This window comes from Gopherus evgoodei, chromosome 10 (assembly GCF_007399415.2).
Source record: "Gopherus evgoodei ecotype Sinaloan lineage chromosome 10, rGopEvg1_v1.p, whole genome shotgun sequence".
Classification (NCBI taxonomy): domain Eukaryota; kingdom Metazoa; phylum Chordata; order Testudines; family Testudinidae; genus Gopherus; species Gopherus evgoodei.
The window spans coordinates 71,013,942-71,039,389 of NC_044331.1; the positions used below are offsets into that span (position 1 = coordinate 71,013,942).

The 25,448-nt window shown below is 44.6% G+C and overlaps 1 protein-coding gene across 3 annotated transcripts in view; it reads right to left on the minus strand.

Moving 5' to 3' along the window:
* TECPR1 (tectonin beta-propeller repeat containing 1) overlaps window positions 1–24,512 on the minus strand; it is a 38,749-nt gene extending 14,237 nt beyond the window's left edge. For 2 of the 3 annotated variants that reach the window (XM_030577629.1, XM_030577631.1), the window contains exons 1-13: window positions 24,434–24,503; window positions 16,343–16,575; window positions 13,254–13,436; window positions 12,673–12,795; window positions 11,629–11,754; window positions 9,095–9,269; window positions 8,895–8,995; window positions 6,422–6,523; window positions 5,856–6,001; window positions 3,736–4,265; window positions 2,616–2,761; window positions 1,463–1,618; window positions 749–898 (exon numbers count right to left, since the gene is read on the minus strand). In XM_030577629.1, coding sequence (XP_030433489.1) covers window positions 749–898; window positions 1,463–1,618; window positions 2,616–2,761; window positions 3,736–4,265; window positions 5,856–6,001; window positions 6,422–6,523; window positions 8,895–8,995; window positions 9,095–9,269; window positions 11,629–11,754; window positions 12,673–12,795; window positions 13,254–13,436; window positions 16,343–16,573 — 2,169 coding nt within the window. In that variant the 5' untranslated portion in view covers window positions 16,574–16,575; window positions 24,434–24,503. Of the gene's footprint in view, window positions 1–748; window positions 899–1,462; window positions 1,619–2,615; window positions 2,762–3,735; window positions 4,266–5,855; window positions 6,002–6,421; window positions 6,524–8,894; window positions 8,996–9,094; window positions 9,270–11,628; window positions 11,755–12,672; window positions 12,796–13,253; window positions 13,437–16,342; window positions 16,579–24,433 lie in introns of all 3 variants that reach the window. The other variant, XM_030577630.1, reaches the window with a different exon arrangement.
* Between the last annotated feature and the right edge of the window lie 936 nt (window positions 24,513–25,448).

The window sequence follows — 25,448 nt, forward strand, 5'->3', positions numbered from 1 at the left end:
GGGTTTTCGCTTAATGTAGGTCATCTAGTGCTAGTGAAAGGAGGTTATCCTCATTGCTAGTCCACCTTGGAGATTTGTAAAAGGCAGAGTTCAGATCAAAGGTGTCAAGATTCATTCCTATCAGCATGATTTACCTTTTAGGATCCCCAGAGTGCTTCGCAAGGTCTCTGTACACACACACCTCCCTCCTTCTCTCTGACCACTGCTGAAATGCAGCCATTTGTGTGCCATAGAGACGCAATCAGGCGGATAGACAGCTCAATGCACAACAGTGAAGGAAAGTTTTGTCCCACTGGTTTATAAGAAATAGAATATCTACAAAGAGCTGAGCAAACCTTAGTAGTTGAGACGGTTTGAATGCCTGTAGCCCTGCCCATCACACACAACTCCATTTGTCTGCCTTCAAAGAAGGGCAGGGCTGAGTTAATCCTGCCACAGTTCCTGTGGCCTTGTCCACACTAGGGGATTTTAGAGGGGACAAAAATCCCACAAGAGTGATCATGGGGTCAGCTGCACCCTGGTCACACTGGCACGAGCCCTAGAGGTGATACGCAGCTGCAGGTGTTTTCATTATGTCGTCAGGTAAACTTGGGCTGAATTTTTGTTGCACCAGTGGAATCTCCTCCCAATGTGTTTACTAGTGCAGACATAGGCAAAAGGTCCAGAGGTTGCAAACCTGATGCTCAAACCTCTCACCAACGAGGGTTTAAGGAAGAACCAGACTGTGTTAGAAAGTTGGCAGAGTTACCCAGTCATGCATTTCTTGTTCCGTGGTGGCTGCTAGACGAATTGGCCACCGCTGCTTTGTCCTCTCGGGCGTGTAGAGAGCGAAGGAGTGTTTGGCATCATTCAAAACTTCAACCAGGATGGTGACTTCATTCAGGAACACATGGATGTACTGGCACAATACAAAGGGCATTGGTGAACAAGACAAACTCCCATCAAGCCTCCTCCACTGCCAACACAATAGGGAGATCTTTCACAAACAGTCTCTGGTAAGGATGGCAGAAGGACTAACATTCTGCTTGGGAGAAAACCCTCACTGTGTTTGGGACTGCTCGTGAAACCGGGGGAGAGTCTTACAGCCCTGGATGACTGAGGTCCTATCTACCCCCAATACATCACTCTGCCAGTGTGTGTCAACCCTACCTCAGAGGGCCCCCTTGCTAGGTATCAAAGGTTGGTTCTTTCTCCATGACCATTCAGTCTTTGGGCTGACAAAAAGATGGCTAATTGGGGTCAACCTGGTGGTGGCTTGCCCACTGAGAGCGGGATTACTTCTAACAGGACCCTGAGACAGCCACCAGAGCGAAAAGACTTTTTCATTTGCTACTGGCCTGGGCCAGATTGGAAGTGGTGACCTAGACGAGAAACCCTGTATCACAATGCCCATCCCCATCTAGACATGGTTTTCCTCTTGTCAAATGGGCCACTAGGACTGCACTGCGCTACTCCAATGCACCTTCTTCTCCTCATGATACATGTAATAGATGAAAAGAATGCTGTCTCGCATGCCGTCGTTCCCAGTGAACTGCTCCAGCGCCACTCGCACATCTGTCCATTTATGAGGCTTCCAGCTTCTCCACCACTGTAAGGTCCCCGTTTTCACCCAGACAGACTGTGGCAGAAACACATGGTTACAAGGAGCTACGAAGAGCTTTCTTGATCTCTCCTCCCCAAAATTTCTGCTCGTTCTTTCTATACAATATCGAGAAGCTTTGAGACAAGCAGAATATAATGTGATCAGATGAAGGCTAACAAATCTCTGTGGCAGGGAAGTGAGATGCCCCCTTCAGAGAGTTCAAAATCACAGAGAGATTCTCTGACTTGAGAAAATACAGCAGGTTGTTTCTAACTGGGGTTAGAGTTAGAAAAAGTGTTTCTAGCGTTTAAATGCTTTTAACATACTCATCTATTAAAACTGATTGAAAGTGCATACACCAAACTGTTCTATATTGAAACGAATTATATTTTAATACTTTAAACAGGTGATATTGGATAACTCAAGTCTTAGAAAAGGAGGGGCCAAAATCCTGAATGAAATCTAAGAGCCCAAGGAAATTCTGTCTGATAATCAAAGGGAAATATTAACTAGAAATCTGGTCATTCAGATGTTCTTGCCATTATAAGCACTACTTATAGAAGCTTTGCTATGCCCCCTGGTGTTCACAGAGAACAAGCTCACTCATTTATTGAAGTCCAAGTAATAAGGATATTCATGCAAATAGAAGGTCCTGAATTTGTGTAGTGCAGTAACTCACAAGCATTGAACACAATTTAAAGACGTCCTGGATTAGGGATTTCAGCATATTCAGGAACAAGTGCAACGCAGTCAGCCAGGTTGGTTTTTTTTAAATAGTACTAGCTGGAACTTTTCTACAAGAGCAGCTGTGCCAGAAGTTTAATGGCTTCTTGGGTTTCCAGTTGGAGTGCTTGGGGAAAGCTGCTCTAAGAGCTGTGGTAATGGACAAATGTGAATGGGGGCAAGAATACAATGCTTGATTACAGTAGGTTGCAGGCCATACACTGGACAGTACCATCACGGATACCCAGTCCTGACAGATGTTAAATCATGATCACAGTTAGAGGGAAGGAAACAGAGGATTTTCACTTACCTGCTCAATAGCTTGTTCATAGTGTCTAAAGTTCTCTAGTTCCCGCTTGGTCCTCTCACTGAGCTGCTGGAAAATCTGCTTTCGCCACGCTGCTGTCTGCGCTGGACTGATAGACAGGGAAAGAGACTGCACAGAGGATAACAGACCTAGAACAGAACCAACGTGATGAACAAGTGAGCTTTAAACTCAATTCCGTGAAGTATTAGATGCTCAAGACACAATCTGCCACTTCAAAAACACTGGGCCAAGCACCTCTGGTCTAACACCATTATTACATGGACACACTAGTCCCAGTGGCATTACCAAAAGGTCAGTGAGAATACTGCAAATGATGCATAGAAAACGGATTGAAAGGCTTATCATAAACTCCTCTGTATATCCCTCCACTAAAGCAGCACGTGAATATTCCTAGGAGATGACCGTACGCTCTACAGATTCTGATACAGAGCTGAGATGACCAGTAAGACAAGGCTAAGTATTGGGATCACATACTCATTAATTTGACAACCAATTTATTTGGAAATTTGACCATATTTCACTTTCTTCAGAAGCCTCCCTGTTCTAACCCCTCCTGGAGTCAAGGCTGGGGTCCCATTCAGAAAACCACTTTTCAATTCCTCTTACTATTAGAAAGGCTTACGACAATGTATATCTCATTCTCGGGTCACAATTACTATGGTACCAGCAAGGCACTGTGGTATTTGTCTCTAAATAGGTTCCCTCCACAACCTGCTTTTGACTAGTTTTCAATCACACCCAGGAACTGTTTTATCCTGAGCTCCAGTTTCAATGCAACGGAGAACTAAACAGGTGTGTAGAGTTCTGATAAACTGGATTATTCCCTGCGTAACATTACTGCCAAACATGCAGAGAAATAGTCAATAACTATGTTCATAAAGTGCTTTACAGCAAGATGCGCACAACAGGAAATACCCTTCCTTCTGGGGTGAAGAGTAACTGGCATACAGAATACTACATAAGAGAGTCGGCTGGAAGAAGGAGGGATTATTTTGAGATAAGGACATGCCTTTTTTTTTTTTTTTTAAACACGGTATCTTACTATGGCAGGATCATTATGCCGAGTGGGGATCAAGGCCCAGCTATGCTGAGCTGACAGTACCTGACTGAAGAGTGAACCATTTCAACGAGCTGTGTGAATCCACCAGGCAGCCTCCCCCACACACCCAGGCCCACAACGGATGCTCATCAGCGTCATAATGTTCTTCGACTCCAACTGAGAACATGCCAAGGGAAGACAGGCTGGATGTCTCCGGGAAGGTGCTGGCAGAGAGCGGAGGTTTTTTATGGGCCTCCTTTAAGTCAATGTTTGTCCACTGCAGTTCTGCAGGATGGGGATCCTGGTCGGCAGAGGACTTGGGTTTTTCAAGACCAGCCTTCTCGCCACTGTCTGAAGCAGGGTTGACTTCTTCAGGAGCAGAGTCCAGAGGATCCAAAGCCAAGTTTGCACTCGCTTCTGGTGACTGGCTTCCCACGTTGTTACCATTGACGCTAGCTGCAGCACTTGACAGCGGTGTGTTGGCAAGGTTTGGTTGTATCTGTGGGCTCTTGGTATCAGAGGAAATGTCTGCATCGCTCTGAACGATCAAATTCATTTGCTCCCTAACGTCGTCACTGAAGAAACAGCCAGCGCTTGGGGACAAACAGACAAGGAACTAATCAGCCACCAGTCCGAATTATCAAATGGCACAGAGCCATAGAAAAGACCAGAGAAAGAAAGACAGATGGCTACAGCGTCCAGCTGATACAAAGCAGACCTTTTATGGTAAAAGCTTAACTTTCCCAAGGGAAGAGAGCCTGACACATGGCTTTGCAGGCCATGCTGAGAAATCATTTTATGACAGCCTGTAGGGTTGGCTGCACAGAACTCTCCAGAATACCCCAAGTGTTAACACCCCAAGGTCCTGTCTTTTGGTTTACAAATGCTGAGCAGGATTCTTTTCAGACTCCAACTAGTAGGAACAGAAGCAGCCAAAGCAGGGACTGCTGCATTTGGGAGGGGTGGGGGTAAAATGTGGGGTCCAGCCAGGCCCCTTTCTTCCTCCCAATGCCCCCTTGGCCCCAGAACCGTGCAGGGGACACCCCACACACCTTCCAGGGGTACTAGGACACATGCAGTGCCTCCTGTCTTCTCCATGTGGCCTTGGAGGAGAGGAACAGACAGAACTCAGCTAGAGACTCCAGCCCTTTGGAAGAGGAGCAGACAAAGAGACCTTTGGACGTTCCAGTCAGGACTACAGAATGGGCAAACGTTCTGTGACTTGTGCTGATCGGTGTTTGCTTCAGCTCCCCACCATCTTCATCTCAAATTCACTCCATAGCTGTCTCCCCCCTACCCCCACCACCATTCCCTGTTCTTTCTATTTAGGAGGGGATCTGCTAACTCCCCTCTGTCCCAGCAAACTAAAGAATCCTGGCACTAACATGATGTTTGCTGCCATTACACTGTTCACTCTGCTTGTGTGTGCTAACCTTTCCCCCACCCTGTGTGTGTCTTGTCTGTTGTTTCCTTGTGCTCCACCTTGGTCTGCAAGCTCTCTGGGTCAGGGGCTGCCTTTTTGTTCTGTGTTTGCCTAAGACAATGGGGGCCTGGGGCTCCCAGGTACTACTAGTACAAATTAATAAAATAATAATAAAGCCTATCAGCACTGGATTCATTCTCAACTGCAGATAGTTTCTGTTCAGCAACACAAGATGTTTTGATTCCTAGGGTTTAGCACGTGGCTTCTCACAGTGTTCCCAGCATGTTCTGCATGGCCGATGGGCCAACTCTCAGCAGGGAGCCATTTGTTTATTCTCTCTGGGAAAGAAAGTGGCAAGATGCCACACAAGTGACACCCAAGAGGAGGATAATCATTAAGTGGAGTAAACACCTCCAGGATATCCGGCAGGTAACATTTCATCAATTACAGACTGGACTCTGGAATCTGATGGCAAATCCCAGCTCGGCTTATTTTACTGCCAGGCTGAATTCTCAAGTCAGAACATTGCCTCTCTCCCCAGAGAAGAAGCGTGTGCTGCTTGCTGTTACATTTTAATTGGGGAAAAAAACCCAAACAAATGGACTTCAAGAAGCAGGAGCCATGTGTGGAGTTGGTTCAAGGTCACAGTGAGGGGCCTTGAACAGACTAGATGGATTGTGTTCACAGAAATTTTCCTCTCATGCCATGGCAGCACCAAAATCTGATAGCCTTTAGGGCTTCTGGATACTTTATTAGCTACCTGAGCAGACTGGTCGAGCTGCCGGTCTGAGACCTGTCACTCTCTCTGCCAGATACAATCGCCTTCCATGTCTTCCCGCTGAGCTCGCTCGGTGTGACACCTTGCCGAAAATAAACTGCTCGATCCTCGCAGCCGATTCCCCAGACCTAAGGGAGAAAGGGGCCTTGTCGGGAATGTCTGTGTGTCCTAAGGGGATGAATGGCATGGAAAGCAGATGGGCATCAGCTACAACAGGGGAGTGAGAAGAGGGCAATTGAGGGCAAGAGTCTTTCCTGAATCAGGGGTTTTCTTTGGGTTGGTCTCTAGTGGTGGTATTTTGGTGCAGAGCATCACTCCTGTATACAGTTGATTGCGGGATGGGGGGTTTTGTACTCAAGTGTATAAGATAAGAGGTAGGTTTGCTGAATGTTCTCGCAATGTACCTCATGTGGCTTTTGGCAGTTCAGGCAATTGGGCCCCTTGTTGGACTGTTGGAGTGTATTACGACCCCAAAGCTGAACAGTGATCATACGGAAGGAGTCTAAACACGCTGATGTGTTCACACAATTGGTGTTCCGCTGCCTTACCTGGTCATTTAAGCCAACGTTTACCATCATCATTTCTCCAACCATTTCAATCCAGCTGGTGCCACATGGATTGTGCGAGTTCACACCTCTTCTGAACCACACCTGTCACAAGTTAAAATCCAAGTTCTGAACTACCGTACTAACAAGGAGACAGTTAAATGGTTAAAGCAGTGGCTGGGAGTCAGGGCTCCTGTGTCTCATTCTCAGTTTTGCCATTCCCGTGAGCAACTAATGGTACTTCAGCAGTGCCTTTGGTCTGAGGCTTCCAGAGCATCTACAGGACTGAGGCACTGAGCCATTAAGAAATTTGCCTAAGGTAATACAGCAAGTCAGTGGCAGAGTTGGGAATAGAACTCTAAAGTCCTGACTCCCAAGGCTGCACTTTCACCTCCCTCGGGGCAGCACAGCATACACCTCATACATGGTAGTTATCCAGAATAGCTTTGACAATCCTAACCTGAAAAGGGACCTAAGAGTTAAGTGCCTAAAATCCCATTGGCAGTTGGGTTCCTAACCTCTTAGATTCCTTTCAAAGTCCCAGCAACAGTGTTTACTAGTATCAGAGGGGTAGCCGTGTTAGTCTGGATCTGTAAAAGCAGGATTCTTTGCTGCTTCTCCGAAGTTAGAGAGCAAATAGCTGACAATCATGAGCCAGCCAGTTCCCCAGCTCTTCCCCTGAGAATGAGAGTTTCTCTGGTGCATGGGAAAAATTCATTCTTTTATATCTCATCTGTAGGATGGCTTTTATCACATCTAAAGGCCCCTAACGAGTGCTTCTGCCTCCAAGTCACTTCCCCAAGCTTTTCAAGTGCTTTAGACATTATATTAAATCCAATGGAATAGCTTGTTTACACTTTGGAAGTTGTTTGTTAAATTAGTGGTTGGATTAAAAAAAAACCCCAAAACATACCATGTATTTAATTTCCTATTACATTAGTTTGGTTCTCTCTCATTCTTTACCAAATAAAAAACAGCCAAAAGATTGTAACTGGAAAAACCTCCCCTGCAGACATTGGTATAACTGTGCGTGAACAGTCTGATTCCAGAGAAAGACCAACTTCTTGAGTCTTTAATTTAAACCACTTCCAAAGCAACAAAAACTAAACTGGAAAAAGAATACTCATCTTGGACTAAGAGTGCCCACACAGGGAGCTATACTGGTATAACTACAGAGCGTTAAATTCCACCCCCCCATATTATACCGGTATAATGTCCCTGTGTAGACAAGCCTGAAGCTATACATGCTATTGATACTAATAAGGGACCTCATGTTTGTTATTTAACTTCAATAAAGTTCTCAATAAACCCTGGAAACTACTAATTCACAGTAAGAACCTGGGATAATTACACTCTGTTAGTGCTTAGAATCAGTGATTTTTTCCCCAAGTACAGCAGATATTCGTTATTAGTCAGCCATGTAGTATAATATAAAATAGGTGAAGGGGGTTTATTGTCATCAGAACAACAGACTATTTGGGAGCTTGCACACAGACTTGATGCTGTAAACACAATGACACGAGCATCCTAGGCAAGAAGCCAAGATTGAACCATAATTTTTGTTTTGTTTTGTTATAAAGTAGGGACTGAATATTATCTTGTTCCCACAGGTGGGATTTGCTATATTCTGTCCTGGACTAGTAACAGAAAGCACTGCTAGATCGAGGGATTGGTGACCTTTAAAAGGTCAACTATATTGCTAATCACCAGGTTTAGAAATACAGAGTAGACTTTGTCACCCAAGGCTAGAGACTAATGCTTTAGCTATTCTGACTACTGAACCTGTCTATTTCCCAGTGTGCTGGGGCTATAAACTCTTTTGTGAAAAGGCATTTTGGGTTTGGGGCTGGTCCATATTTCTGACCTTTGAATCAGTACCAGTGATCAGCAGCTAGAAATGATCAAGACGCCTATGTGAAATAAGCAGTTTTCACTCTTTCCAGGGGGCTCAACCAGCATAGGAGGGGGGTTCATCTCTTATTCTAGGCCCTTCTGTATTCTTCACTGCGAATTCCACACCATGCCTTGCTCCTTGCCACCAGTTTCTTTTCATATCCCCATTATCGCTACGTGCCAGTCTACTGGCTATGTTCAGATGTAATACACGACAACGACCACTGAGCAGCTATAAAGGAGCCCCAGCCTAGGGTGTTGAAACTTCCTCTTACACTCATTTGCTGCTGCTTGACTTGAGTTTGGCCCATTGTCTATAGCATTATCCCAAACTGGCAGCAGCGTGCTGTCAAGCTGGAACTCTAGGAGAGTGGCTGAGCAGCTCTCTCAGACACCCACACACCCCTATGCTTCTTGGTGGTTCAGTCACTAAGAGCCACAGAGCACTCCTGAAATTTTGGGGCACTGGAACTTACCCAGCAAAAGGGGCAAGAGATCCCAAATCCCTGACATTTCAGAAGAGCAACATACTATAAACTTACAGGGAAGAGAACCAGAAGAAATGTAGCTCAAGGTCTCTTACTTTTCTATCTTTAGTAACCGCCCACACCACATTTACACCCACAGAGACGTGCAGGATCCCATTTTCAGAGCTTGGGGGTTCCACCATAGTCCAAGAAATTCCTGCCCAATAAACAAAACAAGGAGTCACTGTTCATTAGACTCTCATTCAGTTCTCTACAAATCAAAGCAACTTCCCTGCATGGCATGACAGGGTTTTACCTTGAGGATTATTTCTATCAATCCCTTCTCTCACAATAGCTTGCCCCTCCCAAAGTGTTGCCCATAGGAGGTCATATGGTCCACAGCTGATCTGAACTGCTTCTCCGGGGGTGGCTATTAACGACCACGAGGAGCCTTCTGGATTGTGGTGGCAAACGTCTTCTCTATACCATACCTAGGACAGACACAAATGCCTTAGAAAAATGCCACCCTAATAAAAACAATCAGAACCTTTTGGGGCAAACATATGGGCAGCCTGACAGAAAGGAGAGAACCACTCTTCTCTAGCCAAGGATCCTTTTATAGCATTTGAACTCTCACCTTTAGGTGGCATTAGTTGAGTAGATTATACAACTGCAGACCACTTCCCTGTTTATCAAGGGAGGAGGCTTTTCTATACACTAGGTTTTACGATGCAAGCCAATTTGGACAGGCCCATGATCCCTTGCCACACGATCTGTGTGTATTTCAACATTGGGAGCAGTTAAATATGATTCAAAGCACGTTAAATAAACTTAGAACCATTGAACTGTACACCAAGAATCCTCCTTCCTTAGGAAAATACAGAGCATTCACATACCCAGGTTACTGCTATAGATAAAAAGTCATGATCTGGCATTAACTGTAACAAGCTATCCATTTAGATAGAAACCATTTGTATAGGGGCCAACACCTCCCCACTTTCGTAACTTTTGATGGTGTCCAGCCCAACATTTACATGCAGTAGAGAGAACGTGCCACTTTAAGGGTTTTGTACTTGCCAGTCTGGTCTCTCACACATGTGTTTCTCCACCATATGTTTGAGGGAGCTTGGTGGGAAGGTTCAATATGGAGAGGGCATAGAGCATTCCTAGTTTGATATGCTCTCCTTGTGGCAAACAGCGAGAACTACAGCCCCACATTTATTAACAACATTTTGCTTTGGCAGGACTTCCACTTGGGGAACCCAAAGCACTTTAATGTTAACTAAATAAGCCTGTAGGCAGGGAGCTATAATTTCCACATGGTGAAACTGAGACACAGGGAGATGATTTTTTTAAGTGACTTGCCCAATGCTACACAGCCAGCCTGTGGCAAAATGCGAGTAGACCTCAGGAGTGAGTATTTGTTACAGCCATTAGACTACACTCTTTCAAACATCTCAAGTTACTTCTAGACCTGTTAAGACACAAGTCAGGGATAGACCGTGGCTAGGAGGATGACAGCTAAGACGTGTGCCTAAGAGTGAAGGATGGAAATCCTTACAGCATGGGGAAGGATAAGAAAGACTTCATTGTGGGCCTAAGAAAAGGATGGGAGATGCATACTTTTCTGGCATTTAGTATTATAGATATAAAGTAAAATCTTGCCAGGGCTGGATTCCAAGACTATCCTACTGCCAACTCAGGAAGGTTTAACTCATTCACCAAGCTGAACTTTTCCCTATTCAGTGCAAAAAAAGGTTAAACAAAATTGGATCCTTTCTATGGGTTCATTTTTCCACACCAAAGAAGAACTCACCTATGACATAGCACCTCTAAACTCTCTCTCTCTATTTTGATATTAAGCAGTATCAATGAACAGCCTATCACAGAAAGGGTTTTATTTCCATGTCCCCGTCAGCCATGTCAAACGGCAAATATCCTGACCAGTGTATGAAGGCAACACTTTAGCTTGCAGAACGTCTGTCTGGGCTTAAACACTGAGATTCACAGCCACCTAGTCAATTGTGATCTGGCCTTCAAATATCTGCCCCCATCCCCGCAATCGCATCTTCAGAAGCAAGTTCCCACAGACCAGGACCCACCAACTCAAAGTGGTACCAGACCCTTACCATAACAACATATGCAAAACCTGGAGGTATAGCTCCACTGCTACGATGATAAATACCTACCTGCAACACACTTTCCAAGATGCCTGGGTCCTACACATCTGTCATATGTGGTGTACCTCATCCAATGCACTAAATGCCCCAACAACAACTAAATGGGTAAAACCAAACAATCACTATGCTCTCAAATGAACTTTCACACAAAAATGATAAAAGAAAAGAACACCAAACACCATCAAAGGGCGAACATTTTTCACAAAATGATCACTCCATATCTGACTTCTCTGTCCTTGTCCTCAATGGAAACCTGCACAACACCTTCAAAAGACGAACCTGGGGGCTCACATTCATAATTTGCTAGACACTAAAAATCAAGGTCTTAATAAAGACACTGGATTTATGCCCCAGTACAACCACCTGTAACCCACTAGCATCCTCTTTTTGTCTGATGACAGAGGTTGTAATGGTCTCTTAGTTTAGCATAACTAGTTAATACACATTCTATCTGTCCCACCTTGTATTTAGTGGTGACACTCAGAGTACCTTTCCTAGCCCTGAAGAAATCTGTGTAGCTCCAAAGCTTGTCCATCTCACCAACAGAAGTTGGCCCAATAAAAGATATTACCTCATCCACCTTGTCTCTCTAATACCTGGGGACCAACATGGCTACAAAACCACTGCAGATAAGGAATACACACACACACACACACACAAAGAGTTATACCCTTCCTTGTAAGGACACTGCCCAGACCGATAACCGGCCCATGGGCTTGTCAGTTATTTCCCATCCTCCAATGGAGATATCGTTGAAAGGATCTGGCAACTGTTTAGGATCATCATGGGATGTTATCTAAAGCAAAGAGAGTGAGAAAAATTTAGAGAGCAGAAGTAGAAGAAGACCTGACCCCACATATACCCGCTGGCTACTTGGTACACTGTGATAGGAGGGGCTTATCTCATTTTCTAGCAGACAAATCTTTGCATCACAAAGCCACCACCCAGATGCCAAATGGTTAGGCATGGAGGACGGACTCTCTCTCTCACTTATGGCTGCTCCTTTAGACAGGGTGAGGCCACATTTGCGGAGCAGCATGGAAGAAGCCTGCACTCTTGCTGCTGGGGCTATACCTCTTCTTAGGTAAAGCACAGACTTTTGCTCCCACACCTGTCAACCCAGCATCTTGCACAAGCATTACAGTCACTAAAATAAATCATGTATGTTTTTGCATGTGTGCAGGCAAACAGCAATCACATGTGCCTGTAGGGAAGACAGCTAGTGGACTGACACCAAATGGCTGCCATGTACCGGGAAAAATCTTATTGAAAATGGAGCATGTTTTTTCATCATGTATCATTAGCTGCCTGTGAACAAGTGATCAGAATTCCTCTCTCTGCCTATGCCTCCATACACAAGATTGTAAATCAACACATGTAAACACATGACAAAGATCTGAGGGTGGGCTGAAGCTCTTTATGTTAGAAAAGAAAAAAAATTCAAAGCTATGGTGGAAATTTTGAAAGGCAACTAAAATAAATCCCACTGAATTTCAGTGGGATTTGGGCACCTAATTTCCTTATGCTCCTTTGAAAAATTCCAGCCTTGAATTTGTAATGCTTGAGAGAGGTGCTAGATTAGCAGCTGCAGAGTCCAAGGTCCTGTCTTCGCAGACAGCACACACTGCAGTGCAAACTTCCCCACTCTCATGTCATCATTTCTTTCATATACCACTTGAGCTAATAAATAAAACAAACAAACACAGAAAGAGACCTTTGCCCAAGTGTCTCGTGATTTGTATCTCCTGTATCTGATCCACCTCCTACGTCGGACACAGGAATTCCATTTCTTATCCTTTGCGTAGGTAGCTGGGAAGTCAATGGCATATGTCCAACCCTAAAAACAGAGAATTCCTTTCATAAAGACTGGGAGCAGATGGCTACATTAAATAACTCAGAACAATTGTTCACAAGGATCACTCCTACAAATGTAATACAAATTACTTTGCACATGCATAGGGGCTTTTATCTCCTAACTCTACAGACATTCAACTCCTCTGTGCAATACATACACGACAAATAAGATATAGAAACGCATTTTATTGTTGTTGTAATAAAGATGTTATAGTAAATAACAGCATCCAATAGCTAGCATTTCAGGGCCTGATCCAAAGCCTGTTGAAGTTAACAGAAAGACTCCCTTTGGTTTCAAGAGCCCTAGGAAAAGATGCCTCCAAAACTATACTATAGCGATCTCCATTGCCAGCAAGAAGCAGCTGTGGGAAGATGGGAGATGCCTTTACTTTTACAGAGTGGATTCCCAGAATGGATCCCTTGCCGGTATTGTTCACCTACCCCTTTCTCTGTTGGTTCCCCTCCAATATTTTCATCCACGTACCAGTCAGACTCCCATTCCCAGTGCGGAGATGGCAGTGTGAAACTGTCAAGCTGCTGATGTTTTAGCCCGCTCACGTCGCTCCATTGCCAGCGATCACTGGGCATTAATTTCTCACAAAAGCCACCAACCGGATTCCAACGCTGCCAGAAAAGAGAAAAATTGTACAGGTTAGGTCTCTAAGGTCATGTAACCTTGTTAGGTCACAGATGGGGCCTTGGGGATGTTCAGATGTTCCACACCTCAAGAGAAATGATCCACTGGGGAAACAAGGAGGCATCCAAACACTGGCTACTGGCTAATATCATCTTTGGAGGGAGCATCCTTCAGATACCAGCTACTGGCTCACACACTCTTTAAAGAGTGCATCCTTCCTTTAATGCCAATGCTAAGGAGGACAAGGTGGGTAAGGTCATTTCTTTTATTGGACCAACTTCTGTTGGTCAGAGAGACAAGCTTTCGAGCTTACATAGAGCTCTTCTTCAGGCTTGTCTTTCTCACCTTCAGAAATTGGTCCAATAAAAGATATTACCTCACCCACCTTGTCTGTCTAATATCCTGGGACTGACACGGCTACAACTAGACTGCATAATGCTAAGGGGGAAAGTTACTTCATTTTAACAAACATGCGGTGGGTGTCATTCTAACTGATGACATTCAATTGTTCACTTTATTACCAAAGATCATGGAATAATAAACAATAAGAAGCACCATCAAGTGTTCCCATTCATATACTAGAAAGCATTAGTGATTGTGGGACTGTCTGCAGCATTTCATTTCTAGTGTACTGGGCCAAGTTCAGCCCAGGGTGGTAGCCAGTGAAAGCCACCATATCAGACTGCTATCAAGTGACCAGTGGCCATGGATTTAGGAGCCTTGGTCCAATTCTTAATGGAAAGGTGACTCAGGGTATGTCTATACTTCATTTAAAAGCCCGCAGCTGGACCGTGCCAGCAGACTCGGGCTAAGGGGCTGTTTAACTGTGGTGTAGATGTTTGGGCTCGAGCCGGAGCCTGAGCTCTGGGACCCTCCCATCTTGCAGAGTCCTAGCACCTGGGCTCAAGCCCGAGCCCAAACATCTACACCACAGCCCCTTAGCCTGAGTCAGCTGGCACGGTCCAGCTGCAGGTTTTTAAATGAAGTATAGACATACCCTAAGGCTTTGTCTACCCTAGAAAGGCTTTGCTAGTATTCCTATACCAGTAAACCCTCCTAGTGGAGATACAGCTAATACCAGCAAAAGAATTGCTGTTCTAGCTTACACCAGTTCCCCTAATGAAATAAACCAGAAGTTTTCAAACTTTTTTCATCTGCAGACACCAAAAAAATTTCAAATGGAAGTGCGGACCCCTTTGGAAATTCCACCTGCGGTCCCCTACCATAGATGTCTTAGACTGAAAACTAACTGAACAGAATTCAGCTATAAATGTAGCATGGGCTTGGCATGGCATTCAATGCAGCATACGAAAGGGCACTAAACTGTGGGTTTCTATGGTAATGCCAACAATTCCAGGTTTTGACCTGTAGGTGGGGATATTCACATACTTTTGATTGATCCTTAGAGGTGTCCCCCCAGGTTAGAAGCTGACCTGCCACGTTGCTCTCTACACTGTATGACTTTGGTTTCTAATGCTGTCAAACCTGCCCAAGTTCACTTACATAATCATAACAACAACATTTTTAAAGGACCACACACAGCTCAGTGCTAAAAAAAAAACAAAAAAACCCACAAACACCCCACAACCAAAAACCTTAATCAAATAAAATTGCCACCAAGTTTTACCCAACTGGTTCTCCCTTAGTCACATTGGGCTAGTCCACAGCCACTCCCTTGTCTGGTGTAAGATCTATATCCAAAGATCGTAAATGATTCAAGATGTTTCAATATTGGTTACACTGTATACAATATTATTAGGCTAAACTCCTTTGCACATTCTTTATCCATTATTCAAGGCCTGATAGCGATGACTTTTTTAGTTTGTTCCCACAGAAAAGTTTCACATCTCCGATTTCTATTTTTCATGGTTTAGACCAAACAAAGGGAAGAATTTACAACCCAAATAATGCATATTTAATGAAGATCATTTAAAATGTTTTCATAAAAGGAGGAATGTTCTAAAACACAATGTATAATTATATCAATGTTAGACAAAATATACAAAGGTCAGGAAAATATGCCTTCCCCTGCTTAAATAAAAACATAGCACTCTATACTACATTTATCTAGTGATCCGTTAGAAAGCAAGAGAAACAAGAAAATAATCCATTGATCGTAGCTCTAAAATGATTTTACCAAATACATGAGAGGTGGGTTTTGGGGTGTGTGTTTGTTCCATGGGGTTTTTTTTGTTTTTGTTTTTTTTGTTTTTTAAAGAAAAGCAATTTATGAATGCATTCTGTTGAAGCATGTGCTACAGAGAAGCCCCATAGAATGTGACGACAACATTGCTATGGTTTTTTTTAAAAAGACATGGTAGATTTTAATGGGGAATTGTACCTGGGGAATTTTTTTAAACCTTTAGAAATGAAAACATTTTCTAAATAACTCTAGAGGCTTTGTTGCTGTTAAGTTCCATGTGACTTTTTCATAAGGGAACAGGTATTGCTAACTGATGGAAGCAAAACATCAGACTTAGAGACTGAAGGACCCCAACTGGGATGGCTGGTGCTCAAGAGGACACTATTTGCAAGGGGAAGAAAGAGGAAGGATTTAGGGGGACATTTAGGCTCTGTTCTTCAGAAATATGCAGCAGGGATTAAAATAAATGAATAAATAAATAAATACAATCCCTGAATGCTCAGGGTGGTTCCCAGTACCCAAAGAAGGGAGAACTCCACCCGAAGCTAGGAATTCCTTTCCTAGCTGCCACATTCACTTTGAACCCCAAATATGAGATTCCTCTTGTCTGCTTACATTTACACTTTACACAACAACCAACCTTACTACTGGACAACCGATCAGTCTGGAAAAGTAACCACATCTCTCACTGCCAACCCTCTCTGAAGACCACAAGGCAAGTTTGACAGATGCGCTCATGACTTTACATACCTGATTCTCATAAGTTTCTTCCTGGTATCTGATTGGAACATCACTTGAGAATACGTAGGCATATACTTGGTGATCACAAGCTATTCCCCAGCAGCACTGTTTGACAGCAGAGACTCGTTTGAATTCCAGCTGGCTGTCTTTACAGAGCTCCCAGTACTGGCCAGCTGTAGAAAGAGTGTAAACCCTCCCAAAGATATCAACTGCCCACAAGAGGGAGTTGGGCATAGCCATAGCTGAAAGGCAAAGAAAGAGGTATTAATGTAGAGACTAATTTGTAAGAGGTGGATTCAAACCCCACTCCCAGTCCAAACAGACCCAGAAACTGAACTGAATACTGTGGGCCCCTCTCCAATGATACTACACTTGACAACAAAGGATGATATTTTCAAAGGAGCTTAGGTGATTCAGCCATCCAAATCTCATCGCCTTTTAATGAGAGTTGGGTACCTAACTACCTGAGGCTCCTTTGCAAATTCCAGCCCAGAGAATACCAGCTGGAATCTACATTGCAAACCCTTCCAACACTATTAGCAGCAACAATCTCAGGCTAAGAGAAGCCAAAGGTTGAATGGACACATGGGGCCTGAACTGCTCTCACCCCAGAAGAGGGACCTCCAGGACTGGGCTAAGGCGCATTGACTAAGCAGCATGGTGGAGTTTGTGTTGCTAGTGCTCTCTGGCTAAAGAGAAGATTTCACTCTCCTGAGCTGTATGCTCTCGGTGTCCAGGACTCCACAAAGCCACAGGAACTCCTCATCAATCTCCTCCTGGCACTGGCTGAGATGGCCTCCATCAATCCAGGAAGAGGAAGCTAGATGGGGAGATTCTCTGCAACTGTGTGGCTTACTTTCAGCCCCTACTTGTCTCTGGGCAGAGTTCCTCTGGAGCCTTCACGGAGCAGTGGAGGCTGTCCAGGATTCTCTGTTGGGTGATCCAGAGTTCCCTCATAGAATCATAGAAGTGTAGGATTGGAAGGGACCTCGAGAGGTCATCTGATCCAGTCCCCAGCATTTTGAACCTTTGACCATCCACCCCAAATCCTAGTTGATTATTTGCTGTCCCACAGACTCGTTTCCTGGGCTCTGTGACCCCTTTCTCAACTGAGGAGGCAGGCCTTTTGTCCTTGTAATGGATACTGGCCCTTTAAGGCCAAATAATGTAGTTACCCTGTTCCATGTGTCTAGGGAAGAAACATGAAGCCATCATTGGAAGAGAGGAAAATGATCCCGAGAGCAGTTAGTGTTGGGGAGAGGGAAGGTCAGGGCTATCCCAGAACACTGTTCCTTTAAGGGCCTGTGACCAGGAGCTTCATAAAGTGAGTGGCTCCTAGCCAACACAGACAGGTGTTTGGGATTATTACACTCACCTGGGAGGAGCAAGAGACTGATTAGTTGACTGGGCGGGAAACTCAAAAGAGGATCCAAAGCCGGTGTGGGCTGTGAATACCTAAACCTGAGCAGAGAGTCTACAGGCCAGGACTGAAAACAGTCCCAAGAAGGAGGACTGAGAGACCCTGAACCTGAAGGGTGAGCAGAAAGGGGCCCTTTTGAGAAGCTGAATGACATTTAATAAGTTAGACTCTAGGTCAGGAGAATATTGTTTCAAAGTCTATGGTTGTGACTGGATTAGTCTGTGAATTTGGAGGGAAACTGAGGCAGGGTGCCCAGTAGACCTCCCCAGGCCATGGGCAGGATGTCCTGGGATAGTACCTGTTTGCAGTCCTACATGGAATTCAAACAGGCCAGCACTAAGTTTGTTTCAAGAAGAATAAAGACTTCTTTCTGTGGGCATGCACATCTCCCACCTCTGGAGAGAGCTCAGAGCCACTTGTTCCATGGGAAAAGTGGGATTCACTTATGGGGGCTTCCAACCCAATTTTTTTTTCCTGTTGTTCAAAGTGATATTCAGCCAGCAAGGCAGGAAGCAGAGCCCAAAATGGGGGTGGGGGGAGGGAAGCAATGCTTAGAAGCAGCACACACCATTGTTTCTTGGTTTGTGAAAGGGCAGCTTTGCTCTCACAGGAGCCTAAGGAAACCTGCCTGCTTGCCTTCTGACTTGTAACTAATAGTGAAACTAATACCACCCCATTGTTTCTAACAGGGGCATAAAGTTGCACAGAGTAGAGACAAATGTGTCAGGAAGAGATAAAGGGCAAAGTTCTCCTGTTACTTACAGCAGCACAACTCCAACTGAGTCCAAGAGGTTGCCCTGCTGCTAGAAAGACCCCCTGTATGTCTTCGATTAAGGCTAACTTTTGCAAAGAGTAGCTGCACTGGTACAGACCCCAAGTGCAGATGTACATCAACCCAAGTGTGGCATCTTCATACGTATGCTGACCTGTCTTGTTGGAGATCTTAATCTGAGCCCAGACCCACTTCTCTGGTTGTAGCCCATCATCACTACTATTTGTTGTGAGCTGGAGACGTTCAGAGAAGCTGCAGTGATGAGGGTCATAGAAGTACTTAGATACCATAAAACTGAGAGAAGGATAATCTTGTGTTTAAAGATGCAGCACTAGAGAATAGAAGATGTGTAACAAACCTCCCATCTTATTTTGGGCAAGTCATTTCACCTCTCCATCTGTTTCCCCAGAGGTAAAACTGGGATAATATTTATCTCACTGAGGCTTGTGTGTCTAATGTTTAAGTGCTTAAGAGATCTTTGAGTGGAAGGTACTGTGCAAGTATGAAGCATTATAACAACCATATGGGGATGAGGGCCAGATCTATGTGTACTGCTTGCACCACTGGAAGAACAAAGCCCAAGATAAGGAGCCTTTTCAAATTAGTGTTTGTAACTTGCACTGCAGTATTTTTCTTTTTCTAACTAAGAAAATATCCTGCAACAAACTTGAATAACTGTAAAGTAAAACAGCATAGCAAAGATAACCAGGCTAATATTCTCAGATGTAATACCAGGAAGGTCATAAGAACGGCCCTACAGGGTCAGATGAAAGGTCCATCTAGCCCAGTATCCTGTCTTCCAACAGTGGCGAGTGCCAGGTGACCCAGAGGGAATGAACAGAACAGGTAATCATCAAATGATATGTCCCCTGTCGCTCAGGGACACCATTCCTGCCCATTCTGGCTAATAGCCATTGATGGACCCATCCTCCATGAATTTATCTAGCTCTTTTTTTAACCCTGTTATGGTCCTGGCCTTCACAACATCCTCAGGCAAAGAGTTCCACAGGTTGACTGTGCATTGTGTGAAGAAATACTTCCTTTTATGTTTTAAACTTGCTGCCTGTTAATTTCATTTGGTGACCCCTAGCTCTTGTGTTATGAGAAGTAGTAAACAACACTTCCTTATCTACTTTCTCTACACCAGTCATGATTTTATAGACCTCAATCATATATCCCTTAGCCATCTCTTTTCCAAGATGAAAAGTCCCAGTCTTATTAATCTCTCCTCATACAGAAGCCATTCCATACCCTAATAATTTTTGTTGCCCTTTTCTGAACCTTTTCCAATTCCAATATATCTTTTTTGAGATGGGGTGACTATATCTGCACACAGTATTCAAGATGTGGGCGTACCATGGATTTATAGAGAGGCAACATGATATTTTCTGTCCTATTATCTATCCCCTTCTTAATTATTCCCAGCATCCTGTTCGCTTTTTTGCCTGCCGATGCACACTGAGTGGATGTTTTCAGATAACTATCCACAATGACTCAAAGATCTTTCTTGAGTGATAACAGCTAATTTAGACTCCATAATTTTAATATATATAGTTGAGATTATGCTTTCCAATGTGCATTACTTTTCATTTATCAACATTAAATTTCATCTGCCATTTTGTTGCCCAGTAACACAATTTTGAGAGAGCCTTCTGTAGGTCTTCACAGTTTGCCGAGGTCTTAACTATCTTTAGTAATTTATCATCTGCAAATTTTGCCACCTCACTATTTACCTCTTTTTCCAGATCGTTTATGAATATGTTGAATAGTACTGGTCCCAGAACAGACCCCTCGGGGACACCACTATTTACCTCTCTCCATTCTGAAAACTGACAATTTATACCTACCCTTTGTTTCCTATCTTTTAACTAGTTACCAATCCATGAGAGAACCTTTCCTCTTATCCCGTGGCAGCTTACTTTATATAAGAGCCTTTCGTCAGGGACCTTGTCAAAGGCTTTGAAAATCTAAGAACACTATATCCACTGGATCCCCTTGCTCCACATGCTTGTTAACCTCCCCCAAAGAATTCTAGTAGATTGGTGAGCTATGATTTCCCTTTACTAAAACCATGTTGACTCTTCCTCAACAAGTTCTGTTCACCTAGATGTCTGACAATATTGTTCTTTATTATAGTTTCAACCAGTTTGCCCAGTACTGAAGTCAGGTTTACAGGCCTCTAATTGCCAGGACCACCTCTGGAGCCCTTTTAAAAATTGCTGTCACATTAGCTATCCTCCAGTCATTTGGTACAAAAGCTGATTTAAATGATAGGTTACAGACTAGAGTCAGTAGTCCTGCAATTCCACATTTGAGTTCCTTCAGAACTCTTGGGTGAATACCATCTGGTCCTGGTGACTTATTGCTGTTTAATTTACCAATTTGTTCCAAAACCTCCTCTAATCATACTTCAATCTGGGCCAGTTTCTCAGATCTGTCAACTAAAAAGAATGGCTCAGGTTTGGGAATCTCCCTCACATCCTCAGCCATAAGACTGATGCAAAAAATTCACTTAGTTTCTCCACAATGGCCTTATTGTCCAGTGGCCCAACTGGTTGTTTAGCAGGTTTCCTGCTTCTGATGTACTTAAAAGTAATAGCAACAGTTTTTTTTTATAAGACATATACACGTGTGTGTGTGTGTGTGTGTGTGTATGTGTGTGTGTATGTGTATTATATATAAATAAAACATAGGGAGTAACTGTTCTACTCTACTTGACTCGGGTGAGGCCTCAGATGGAGTACTGGGTCCAGTTTTGGGCACCACATTTTAAGAAAGGTGTGGAGAAATGGGGGAAGAGTCCAAAGGATAGCAACAGAAGTTCTAGAAAACACGACCTATGAGGAAAGGTTTAAAACAAACAAACAAATAAAAAAAACCCTGAGAATGTTTAGTCTTGAGAAAAGACTGGAGGAACGGGGGGTAGGAGAACCTGATATGTCTTCAAATATGTTAAAGGCTGTTATAAAAAAAAAGATTGTGATGTCTCCATGTCCAGTGAAGGTAGGACAAGAAATAACTGGCTTGATGTGCAGCAAAGGAGACTGAGGATAGATATTATAAAATGTTCTAATCATAAAGGTAGCTAAGTACTGGAATAAGCTTCCAAGAAAGTAGAATCCCCATCACTGTAGCTTTGTAAGAACAGGTTAGACAAACACCTGTTGGGGTGGTCTAATTATATTTGGTCCCGTTGCAGGGGGATGAACTAAATGACCTCTCAAAGTCCTTTCCAACTTTATGTTTCTTTGACTGATTTCAGGCCCCCAACATGCTGGATCCTGAGGGAAAATGACTCCTCATGGATAACTCAATTAAGGTATCTCCCTGGAGCATGGTAGCTTTTTTTTTTTTTTTTTAAGTGGAATGCTTGGGAGTCTTAAGACAGGGAGGACGAACAAATATTAATCTAGATATGGAGGGCTCTCTGTGCAATGCTGGTTAAAAAAGATAGCACAGAGATGGAAAAGGTTCAGAAACAGGAAACGAAAGAGCTTAACAATATGAGGATCTGTACACAGTGAAATCACGAAGATGACTAAGACTACTTCAATCAGGAAGAAGAGTTAGATGAGACTAGATTGAGGTATTCAAGATAGTAATGTTATTTGAGATTGAAGGGTGTGACAATGAACTGAAGGGCAACAAGTGTAAAGCCAACTGAACAAAAGACCTCAGGTACAATTTTCACAAGTGATTTAGGAGTTTAAATTACTTTTTAGAATTGGATTTACGAGTCTGTGGAATTCATTGCAGCACTAGGTCACCAAAGAGAGAAATACTGCCTGAGTTTTCAAAGGTGCTGAGTGCTGCAGCTGTCATTCATTACAGTAGGTACAGAGAATACCAATTACGCAGGGGTGGGGGAGAAATCAGACCAGGACTGTGTAAATCATCCATTCTTTTCCCACCCAAATTAGGACAACTGGATAGTTGAAGTAGCTATAACTATTTATGGTTAAAATTAACATAATGATACATGTCATTCAAAAGCTACAAGGCATATAGGGGTCAAGAAAAATCCCCATCTGTTTGTACAATACTGAAAAATTACTTGGGTTCTTCAGAGGGGGTTTTCAGCCTCTCTCTTCAGGTAAAAGCAGCAAAGAATCCTGTGGCACCTTATAGACTAACAGACGTTTTGGAGCATGAGCTTTCCTGGGTGAATACCCACTTCGTCAGATGCATGTAGTGGAAATTTCCAGGGGCAGGTATATATATGCAAGCAAGCTAGAGATAACAAGGTTAATTCAGTCAGGGAGGATGAGGCCCTGTTCTAGCAGTTGAGGTGTGAAAACCAAGGGAGGAGAAACTGGTTTTGTAGTTGGCAAGCCATTCACAGTCTTTGTTTAATCCTGAGCTGATGGTGTCAAATTTGCAGATGAACTGAAGCTCAGCAGTTTCTCTTTGAAGTCTGGTCCTGACATTTTTTTGCTGCAGGATGGCCACCTTAAGGTCTCCTATAGTGTGGCCAGGGAGGCTGAAGTGTTCTCCTACAGATTTTTGTATATTGCCATTCCTAATATCTGATTTGTGTCCATTTATCCTTTTCCGTAGAGACTGTCCAGTTTGGCCGATGTACATAGCAGAGGGGCATTGCTGGCATATGATGGCGTATATTACATTGGTGGACGTGCAGGTGAATGAACCGGTGATGGTGTGGCTGATCTGGTTAGGTGCCATACATGGATCTGAGGAAGTGGGTATTCATCCACGAAAGCTCATGCTCCAAAACGTCTGTTAGTCTATAAGGTGCCACAAGATTCTTTGCTGCTTTTACAGATCCAGACTAACACGGCTACCCCTCTGATATCTCTTCAGATATTGGCCACTAGGGGAGGCAGGATGCCAGCTTAGATAGATCTGTGGGCTGTGCCACTATGGACATTCTCTTGCTCCAATGTAAAATTTACACCTACCAAGTATCTTCACAGGGAATGAATGAGAAGCCTGTATTTCTAGGACTAGTATAAAAGGGCTCTATGATAATGGTCTTCCATGCATTCACTGCCTTTCATTCAAATAGATCTCAAAGCACTTTACAAACATCACACACTATATACAAGAATAAATCTGTCATTGAATGGCAGCTGACTGTGAGGTGGAACCAGAGCAGCTGTTTAGTAGGGACATTCCATGGGCAGCATAAAGCCTGCCTCAACTTCACTCCATATTCCATCCAGTGGCTGGGCACATCCCCTGACAGATGTGTAGGCCATGAACTGCTCCTCCTGAGTGCAAAATGCCCTCTGTGTGATAACTAGGGTTGTACTATGGGGGAACCAAAGAGGGGTACAGGGCTCTTTTACCAGAAATGGTGCCATATACATGAGCTTCATAGCAAAGAGGGCAGTTTGTTATATGCTGCAGCAATTCTCACGTTTTCAGACGTCACCATAAGCTCCATATGGCAGCTATTCAAAGCCCCCTTTGCAAAACAAAAACCAATATCCCCAGCATGACCCCAGGGTTTTTTTGTTTTGGTGCCTTCCTGTTTGGCTGGTGACAAAAGCATCACTATAAAACCTACATAATACAAGGAAGGCTCTTTGGCACCGGTTAAACATCCACCGTTAATTAACCCTAGGAATGCTTCAGCGATTGCATTTATCACGCAATTCCAGAGGGGCAGCGGGGGCCATGCATTGCACCAGGTTTGAAACAGGCCAAGGGGCGGACACAACCCGCGCTGCATCCTAGCGAGCGAAGGGCAGACAGCTCTGGGGAAGAGAGAGGGTGAGAGAGACTTTCCCGGGGAGCGGGACAGGCAGATGGATTCCCCAGCCCGCCCGAGAAATCCCAGGCACCAGCCGCAGAGCTCTGCCTGCTGGCCCCAGGAATGGGGACGGTGGTGCCTGCTCCAGCCCGGGGCCCTCGCCCCACCACCTCCCGGGAACCAGCCCCTTACCTGCTCCTGGCGCAGCCCCTCCTCCTCCCGCTCGAGCCGCTGCCCCCCACCGCCGCCCGCAGCGGCCAGAGCAGCCGCTACGGCTCAGGCTCCAGCAGGAAGCGCGTGCGAATGTAAGCCTCTCGCTTACTGGCTGCGCGATCGCAGGTAGGCTCTAAGCCCGGCAGCTATTCGCTAGAGAGTGGAGTCAGCTGGCTCCATCGTGTTCCACGGCTCACTCCCCCACCCTTGCCGGGGTGCAGGTGGGCGATGGAAGGAGCCGGCGCTGGCCCCCGGACGATTGGTAGGCTGGCAGCTGAACACCTGGTCCCTCCATTCCCGTCCCTGCACAGGCTGCTGCCAGCCCCAGGCCACTACAGCCTCACTGGAGCCATAAAGGTCAGGAGGCCCAGTCTGGTGTCCCCCAAACTGAGGTGTCCGCAGCCATCACAATGGGTGGCATGGCGCAGCCCCTTGATGCTGGGCGCTGGGGGAAGGGATGGCTGTGACCCAGGCTGGTGCAGCACCTGGCATGCTGTTGGCGCTGTATTAATATTTAATAACGGCAGCAACTGGATTGTAATTTGCTTGGGGCGGAAAGCTCATCATCATGCCCAGTGCACGCTATGCCAATAAATCCCAGTGTGATACAGCATTGGAACATGGTGGTATCACTAGACCCTCCCTTGCCCAAGGGGATTTGGGGATCTCCATTGGGTGAGGTCTGGGATTGCCCAGCATGCTGTGATACCCATACTAATGTCTATTTTGTTCAGGCCTTCATCACCGTAGTGTCAGAACACCTTCCAGTAGTTTACTGAGTGATGTGACCAAAGCACGTTGGAAATGTGAGCATCAGTTCCCCTACCCCTCACGTGTTAAGCAAGTGCTCTACCATTGAGCTAGCTCCCCAACACGTCCCTTAGCAGTATCAGCGTGAGAGGTGGCTATCGAACATTAGATGTTGGTCATCTGCATAGGTTGTCTGACTTAGTCAAACCTGTATCAGGCAGAGGAAGATCTTTGCAACAACAAC